The sequence below is a fragment of the Elephantulus edwardii genome, unplaced genomic scaffold, assembly GCF_000299155.1.
Source record: "Elephantulus edwardii isolate Elephantulus edwardi_28Jun2011 unplaced genomic scaffold, EleEdw1.0 scaffold00059, whole genome shotgun sequence".
In the NCBI taxonomy this organism is placed as follows: domain Eukaryota; kingdom Metazoa; phylum Chordata; class Mammalia; order Macroscelidea; family Macroscelididae; genus Elephantulus; species Elephantulus edwardii.
Window position 1 is genome coordinate 6,791,549 of NW_006399809.1, and position 9,451 is coordinate 6,800,999.

General features: G+C 37.5%; 1 protein-coding gene across 2 annotated transcripts in view; it reads left to right on the forward strand.

Moving 5' to 3' along the window:
• Positions 1-9,451, forward strand: part of AMPH (amphiphysin) — a 340,422-nt gene that overhangs the window by 299,383 nt on the left and 31,588 nt on the right. Inside the window, exon 17 of one of the 2 annotated variants that reach the window (XM_006887583.1) lies at positions 741-866. The exons of the other annotated variant lie outside the window; for it this stretch is intronic. Coding sequence (XP_006887645.1) covers positions 741-866 — 126 coding nt within the window. The remainder of the gene's footprint in view (positions 1-740; positions 867-9,451) is intronic. 2 annotated transcript variants of the gene reach the window in all.

The window sequence follows — 9,451 nt, forward strand, 5'->3', positions numbered from 1 at the left end:
ATAAAGACACGACCAGAAGGACGATAAAACCAAAATCTACCTTGTAGCTCATAAAGAATGAGTTGAGTATGTGAGGTAAATTGACCGCTTCTGATTTTGTTGAAGGGAGAAGGGAAACAAGGAACTGATCTGGAAATTGCAAGGCATTATTGTTCGTAGTGGCTACTTTGGAGTAGCTGGGCCCCTTTCTCCCAACTTTAGAAGAGACCCACTAGCTCCATAGTGACGAACTATTGAGAATTAATGCATTTTAATGTGAACAGTGGCTGACCTCTTGATACGTGAAATCTGTTCATATCAACAGATCTGGGAGGGCTTAAAACAGTATGTTCATGATTTCTTCCTTGCTCAGAACAACTGGTGCATATAGGGGTTTCTAGCATCTCTGCAGCCTGCCCTGACTATTCTAGTCTTATCACTGTATATGTGCATGTTTATGCTAAATAGGGAAATGAGTCCTTATTCTAATGACATCAAATAAATACAGCCCAATGGCAAGTCTTGAAAGAACTTTAAGGGGAGTGACAGGATTTGATGATGGGGAAACAAGATACTTAACTGGAGTCCTTCTTGAGACTTTTCAACTCTACAAAGGCCCATGATATTAACATATACTATGTTAGATACTATGGAATGACAAATAAAAACTCTTATTGAAAAGGAAAGCTGTCCATAATTCTGTAATGATCTGTTCACATGTTAAATCTTTCTCTTCTAACCCCAAAAACAAACACGCAAAGCCTGAAACCGAGCAGGCTCCTCCCACAGAAGCAAAGGCAGAGGAGCCCCCTGCCGCTGCTGCACCTGCTGCCAGGCTGGGACCTGGACTGGACGCTGGAGTTGAGGAGCCAGCGCAAGAGGCCGTGGTGAGAGCTGCCTCCTTCCCACCTCCATCCGCCTCGTGAGCCGCAGCCATGCTCATCCATCAATCCATTTCTCCCTCCTCATGCATCCCTCACAGGACCAACCCGCCTCCATTTCTGCTAAGACTCCCCACTTCATAGCCTTCATTCCTTGTACAGTGTAACTCCATTGCTTTTTATTTTAAAAGAGAAAATGATCTGGAGAATTGATCTTTTTATTTTAGAAAATCTCCATGGAGTCCTAGATTTGGCTCTCTAAAGAGATTGCCTTTGATGGTCTACCATTTATGTTGAATAAGTTGCAAGCATTCACAAAGACCCATGAATGCTGTACTTGCAGAGATGAAGAAATGTCCTCAATTAAGGGACCACATGCAGGTGATAAACAGATGTGTTAAAAATTTTGTTGGTTGTATGTGTGCATTGAAGACCAAGAACTTCCTCCTTCAAATCAGAAAGGAGCCAGAAATTGTAGATGATACAGTCCTATACAGAGAAGACAAAAATAATTCACAGACACTATTAGAGCTAATAAAGGGACTCGGCAAAATGATAGTGTACAGGGCCAGAACACAAAAGTCAAGGGAAACAACAGCATTGAGCAAATAGAAAAAGAAATTAAGGAAACAATTCTATTTACAATAGCTTCTGGGAATTAATTCAGACAGAGAGGTGAAAGAGTTATTAGAAGCTGCCAGGTTCTATGACTCATAGCGGCTCTAAGAACAACAGATCTGAACAGTACCCTATCTTGCTCCATCCTTACCAACTCTGATATGCCCAATCCCATTGTTACAGTCTCTGTGTCAATTCATGTTGCTGAGGGTCTTCCTGGATTTCTCTGACCTTAAGCCTTTCCCAAAATATCTAGACCCTACCTGACAGCATGCCCAAAGTATGTGAAACAAAATTTCATCATCCTTGCCTCTTAAGGAGCACCCTGGTTGCACTTCCTCTAAGATACATTTGTTTGGGGTTTTTTGGCAGTCAATGACATTCAGTACTCTTTGTTAGCACCACAATTCTAGTTAAAGAACCCTGGTGGTGCAGTGGTTAAAGCTCCTGTCTGTTAATAAAAATGTTTGGCAGTTTGAATCTTTGAGCCGCTTAACTGCAGGACAGAGATGTAACTATGGAGTAGTTTAGTCCTTACTGTGGGGCTGCTATGAGCCAGAATTGACTGGACAGTAACAGGTTTGGAGTTTTTTTCTGTTGATTTATTACTCCACTCTAGGTTATTGCTGTTAGTTGCTGTTGAGTTGATGCCAACTTGTGGTGGGATCCCCATGTGTACAGATTAGAAATGCACCATAAGGTCTTCAAAGCTGTGATATTTTGGAAGCAGGTCATCTATCTTGTGAGGTGCCTCTGGATAGGTTTGAACTTTGTGGGTAGTTAAAATCCTTTTAACCAAGGATTATATTAAAAATATTCAACAGCCAGTATGGCCCTGGAATTAGCCAGCACTAAAATCAACTTCCCCAATGTTAGATGAAGAGTTTTAAAAGGTTTTCATTCAGGAATTGCTTTTCTCCAGAGTTTTCTAGATAAACTTTAGAGAAGAAGTCATCTATATCCTTTGTGAACTATGGTCAATTTGATAAGTCATATAAATATCTGGGAACCTTGCAAGACCCAGGAACTTTGCAAGACCCTCAGGGGTTGTGAGAAGTTTAGTGTGTGCCACTCCCTCCAAACAGGAAAAGTTCATCAGGCTTATTCTCCATCTGTGGATTGAAAAAGAATGGAAATCATGTTAAATAAAAGGGATAGCTTGCAACAGTCCAGTTTACCTAATGATATTGAAAGTATCTGCTTTGCAGGTTTTTCACATTAATATACTTGAATGAAATCAATCTCTTTGTTCTCCTTCTATCGTGAATAATAGAATCACATAGAATATAGGACTTAACCAAAGTGTCAAAGAACAATGATGTCAGCGTAAAGACTAAGGTGTGCTGTGCACCTGATTCAAGGAATAGTGTTTTCAGTTGCTTCCCATGCACCTGAAAATTCGAGATTCAATAAAAAATGACAGAAGAATCAATGCCTTTGGATTTTGATGTTGGAGAAGAATACTGAAAATGCCGTGAACTGTTGAAAAAAAAACACACACAAAACAAAGACGTCTCTCTTGGTGGAAGTGCAATTAGGGTGCTCCATAGAGGCCAGAATGGTGACACTTCATCTCACATGTTTTGGTCATTTTGTCAGATGGGGCTAGTCCTTGAAAAAAAGCATCATTCTGGAAATGCTAGTAGAGCATGAATGAAAGAGAGTAAGACCATAAAGGAGATAGGTCGACACAGTGACTGTAGCAAAAGGCTTAAGCGTGTGGGAAAGAGGGTGGATGGTGTTGATAGAGTGAGATTCTGATCTGTTGTTTCAGGGTTGCTGTCAGTTATAGCCAACTTGGCAGCACCTAACAGAACAATAACAAACGTAGGTTTCAGGAGGAAAATGTGGTTATCCGCTTCCGTTAGGATTACATTCTTGGAAAACCTATGGAACAGCTACACTCTTGTCTTATCAGGCAGTCACATTTTGAAATCAACACAGTGGTGGTGGATCATAGTAGTGGTAAAGTAGATTTATGATTTTTATTCTGTTCAGAGTTAATCCAAATCATAATGTTAGAGTGCTTTTTTTTTATCAAAATACTCCTTCTGTCACCAGATGTATGGTATTTAATTGTACAAACATAAAAGCCTGTGTCCCAAGCATTAATTAATAAGCTGGCTGCAGTTGTCATCAGTCAAAACTGGGCTGACATGACCTTTAGAGGTAATCCTTTTTGGCTCCCTAAATGTCAGCACACAGTTATTAGTTCAAGCCTTGACAGATTGCATTTCATCTGCGCTAAAGTGTGGTGATTTGGTAAAAGCTAGAGGCAGATGCAATTTTAAAATCGGGAAATTCTAGAAGTGGTTTACAAGAAAACCTGGGGCTTTTGAGAAAGTTAATGATTACGTTTTTGTTTGCTGTTTTATTGTCTACACAATGCATATTGTCTTTAGTATTTTTCCCCACAGCAAATTTCACCATTGAATCTAGAACATGTATCTATAACTGACATCTTTACTTCCCTTGCCACTGATGTGTTTGTCTTTTGTAAATAGTCTTCATTGGGGGAAAAAAAAGCCCTACCCTTAATTTACTATATTTTAGTGTATATATAAGAGAATTAAGTAAAAAAGAAGGTTAAGATTATTATAAATCCAAATAATGTGTTCTTTGCTTATAGTTAAGCATTTAGCATGTACATCATTAACTTCTAGAAAATAAACTGACTCATTCCATATGGACACTCTTTTTCGTTTAGTTAAAGTTTTGCCAGCACATAAATTTTGCTGAAATTGTATGTTGGACCAGCATCTTTCCCCTCTATTGATTATGAAGAAAAGAACTATAATTAAATTTAGAATTAGTATAATTTCTAAAATAAATAAGTGGAGAAAACACAGGTAATGATGGTTTTAGAATTATTTGAAACCTGGAACATGAAATTCTGAATTATTGTTTTGAGGACTGCTTTGCTGTGTATATATTAAAATAAATATATACATCAATTGACTTGCCAAGAAAAACTTAATCAACGAATACATTGTTGTTGTTGTTGTTAGGTGCCATCAAATCAGAACCAATTCATAGAAGACCCTCCGTGTTTTTAGAGCACTATGTCTAATAGATGACCCTCCATGTTTTTAAAGCTGTAAATCTCACCAACAAAAATATACCTATCATAAATGCAGGACTATAATCTAGCAACTTTGTCTTTACCATAAATCTTTGTTTCTGCTCGTTTTCCTTTTCTCAGCTAACAGTTTTGAGCCTTTGGTAGCCATGGCTCTGTTTTAGACCCAGGACACAGCCATGCAGACGTGGCTCCTGCTGCCAGCGATCTCACACACAGATTGTTAAGACCATGAATAAACTGTGGCAGGGGCATATCTGTATGACAGTTAAATGCAGGGGAAATGGCATTTGAGTTTTCTGCTTGTCCAGAGTGAATATAGGATGAGGGATTCCACTCTGCTTCAAGAACTAATCTCTCAATATGTCAGAGAATGGCACTGAAGAGCAAAGGAAGCCAGTGAGCTTGGTTGATTGTTCTTCCATCACATGGATATAAATCCAATTCTTCAGTGGCCACAATTCTAAAATTGCCAAGAAACAAGAAACACACACACACACACACACACACACACACACACACGCATACAGAGATATCTTATCCCTAACATATCATTCAGGTTACAATGAACCTCACCTAGGATTATCCTTGTACCTTTTTTGGGTGTTGATCTTATCATTAGTTCTATGTACTATATACAGAATTTCAGCACGTAATTGGCTGGTGTTATCATTCTCAGATGTGTATGTGTGATGTTTCCACCATTACAAAAAACAGTATCCTACTTTAAAAGATACTGATAAAAAAAAGATACTGATAAGAAGACAGTAATGAAAATGAAAGAAAACAAAACAAAACAGTATTTGGCTCCGATTAGAATGACCAATGGTATAGTCAACAGAATAGAACTCCCTTGTAAGTCAGGAAGCACATGTGTGTATAGATATAAATACATGCATATGTATAAATGATAATACTGAAGATGTATATATACTTATAGAAATTATTTTTCTCTTAATTTGATTGCATTTCTATCAGCAATTCTATTTTCAGTGCTTCCCTGTGCTTGTTCTCTCTAGTTCCATGGTGCCCATTAATAGTCCAAGTTATTGATTCACTTATTGATTGCCATTACAGTCTATTTTGGTTCCAAAAGGGATTACAACTTGATCTCTTTAAATATAAGGTCATTTTCTTTGTCTTTGTTCCCATCTAATTTTTTAATAGATTTTTCTTTATTTCTTTTAAAGCTCTGTTTTTTAATTGTGATTTTAATCAAAGTTTACAGAAAAGTTGGATTTGCATTAACCCATTGTTGCACATTTTCCTCCCTACCACCCCAGTTTACTTAAAAAGAAATATTCATTCATGTTGCATTATCTCCTCCCTTTCCCTAACTCTCCCTAAGTTCACTTTGCTATGCACCTCTTATTCTGTATTGTTGTCATACAAATAAGGTCTAATAATATATTCCTTTTAAGCCATTCTTTTCTTCGTCTGTTCCAATACAGTGTTCATTAATTATCTCCTCTTTTCTTAGGTTTCATTCAACTCCAATGTCAGTCACGTTTTATAATAGTAATGTTATACAGTATTTTTCCTTTTGTGACTGAGATATTTCACTCAGCATAATGTCCTCGAGGGTCACATATGTTGTATAATATTTTATGAATTCCTCGTTTTTTTAAGGTTGCGTAGTATTCAATTTTGTGGATGTACCATAGTTTTTCTATCCATTCATTTGCTGATGGGCAGTTGTGTTGCTTCCATCTCTTTGCTGTTGTGCATAATGCAGCAATAAACGTGTGTGTGCATATATCTGCTTGAGTGGCAGTTCTGGTTTCTTTAGGGTTTATTCCTGGAAGTGGAATTGCTGGGTCAAATGGTATTTCTATTTCCAACTTTTTGAGAAAGTGTCATACTGCCTTCTTAGTGGTCGCACCATTTTATACTTCCACCAACAGTGAATAGGAGTTGCAATTTCTCCACAACCTTGCTTGCAATTTTTGCTGCTCTGTTGAACTTTGTTATTGTTTTTTGTGAGGTGATACCTCCTAATTGTTTTGATTTACATCTCTCTTAGAGCTAGGGACTTTGAACATTTATTCATGTGTTTGTGTACCAGATGTCTTCTTTGGTGAAGTGTCTATTCATATTCTGTGCCCATTTTGTGACTGAGTTGTTTACCTTTTTCTTGTTGAGGTGTTGAGAATATTCTAAAATTTTAGATATGAGTCCCTTATCAGATAAGTCATTACCAAATATTTTTCCCCCAGTCTGTGACATTCCTCTTTACCTTTTTTGAGAAGTTTTTTTATGTGCATAGGAATTTGATTCTTAGAAGGTTCCACTCATTTATTTTATTCTATCCTGGTTGTATGTTTTTCAAGATGTTTCAAGTATTCCAAGAACACTGTTCATATTGTAGATTAGGGATTCTAGAGTTCTTCTAAGTTTTTCTCTGATGAAGTTTATAGTCCTTGGTTTGACTATTAGGTCTTTAATCCACTTTGAGTTGGTTTTTGTGTATGGTGTGAGGTGTGGGTCTTGCTTGAGTTTTCTATAAATGGTTTTCCAATTTTGCCAACAGCATTTGTTAAAGAAGCTTTCATTTCCCCCACTTATTTTATCCCCTTGTCAAAAATCAGTTGACCATAGGTGCATGAGCTGATTTCTTGGTGCTCAATTCTGATTCATTGATCTGTGTGCCTATCACTGTACCAGTATCACAATATCTTGACCATTTTAGCTGATTTGAGTTCAGGGAGTCAGATGCCTCCTACCCTTTTTCCTCTTTTTCAGGCTACTTTATTTATTCGTAGTGTCTTTCTATTGCAGATGAAATTGGAAATTGCCTTCTCCATTTTGTTGAAAAATGGAGTTGGTGTCTGAATTGGGACTGCATTAACCTTGTGAACTGCCTTTGATATAATTGTAATTTTCCTAATTTTGAGTTTTCCTATCCAAGAGCATTGTGTATTCTTTCATTTCTCCAGGTGTTTTATTTTTTGTTTGTTTGTTTGTTTCTTGTAGTAATGTTTCATCATTTTCTTTGAATAAGTCTTTTGTGTTTCTCGTTTGATTTACTTACAATTATTTAATATTGCGATTAGCTATTGTGATGAGTATTTTTTTAGCTTCATTTCTGTATTCTTTTTGTCACTGTAGAGAAATCCAACTGATTTTTGTGTGTTGATCTTATATCTTGCCACTTTGCGGAATTGGTCAACTATGTCCAGTAGTTTTCTTGCTGAGTCTTTAGGATTTTCTAAGTATACTATCATATCATCTACATATGAGATAATTTTACTTCCTCTTTGCCAATTTTGAAACCTCTTCTTTCCTTCTCTTGTCTTTTTGCTAGTGCTAAAACTTCTAATGTAATATTGAATAGGAAGGCATCTTTGATATTGATAGTGGGCATCTTTGCCTAGTTCCTGTTCTCAAAGGGAATGCCTTTAATCTCTGTCCATTGAGAATGATGTTGGCTCTTGGATTTGTGTATATACTTTTCATTATGTTGAAGAAATTCACCTCTATTCTTATTTTGCTGTGTGTTTTAATCAGGAAAAGGAGTTGGATTTTTGAAAAGCCTTTTCTGCATTAGTTGTTAAGGTCATGTGATTCTCAGTCTTTGCTTTGTTAATGTGATGGATTATACAGTTTGTTTTTCTTATGTTGAGGCATCCTTGCATGCTGTTGTTGTTCTTGTTATGTGCCATCAAGTAGCCTGTGACTCTTAACAACCCTATGTACAAGAGCCCTAAATGCTGCTCTATCCTGTGCCAAGCTTATCATCTCTGATACACCTATCTCCATTGCTCCAGTGACTGTCAATCGATTTCATCAAGGATCTTCATCTCCTGTGCTATCCCTCCACCTTCCCAAGCATGATGTCCCTCTCCAAGGACTGGTCTCTCCTTGTAACATGTCCAAAGTATGTCAGACGAAGCTTCAGAATCCTTGCCTTCAAGGAGCAGCCAGATTTCACCTTCTCTAGGATAAACCTGTTTGTTCTCCTAGCAGTCCATAGTATATTCAGCACTCTTCTCTAGCACCACAGCTCAAAGGCATCAATTCTCTTTCTATTATCCCTAGACATTGTTCAGCTCTCTGATGCATAGCAAGCAATTACAAAGACCGTGGCCTGGATCTGGCACATCTTAGTCTTGAGAGAATGACATTGTTGTTCTTCAGTACTCTGACAGCTGACTTTCCCAGTGAAATTTGTCTTCTGATTTCTTGGCTGTTGGTACCAAGAGTGTTGATTATGGAACCAAGCAAACTAAGACTGTTAACAATCTCAATTTCTTCACTATCCATAATGATGCTGCCAGTTGGCCTAGCAGTGAGAATCTTTGTTTTCTTGATGTTGAGCTTCAATCCATATTGAAGACTGCCATCCTTGACCCTCTGCAGCAAGACCTTCAGGTTCTCCTCAGTTTTGGCAAGGAGGGTTGTGTCATCTGCATAATACAAGTTGTTGATGAATCTTCCTCCAGTCCTGAGGCTACATTCCTCCTCATAAAGCCCAGCCTCCCACATGATCTGTTCTGCATATAGATTGAAAAAGTATGGAGATAGAATACATCCCTGGAGACACCATTCCTGATTTTGAATCATGCAGTACCTCCTTGCTCTGTTCTGACAACCGCCTCCTGGTTCAAGGATAAGTTTTGCATAAGCATAGTCAAATGTTCTGAGATTCCCAGTCTTCTCAGAGTCAGCCACAAGGCCTTGCATACATGTTATGAATAACACTTGATAATGGTGAATTAATTTTTTGATGTATTTTTTGGATTCTATTGGCCATGATTTTGAGGCTTTTTGCATCTATTTTCATGAGAGATATCAGCCTATAGTTGTTTGTTTTGCTTTTTATTTTTGTGATGTATTGAAGTACAATATTGTCAGTGACAGGATATCTATACGCATACAAGGAAGTCCAGTGAAT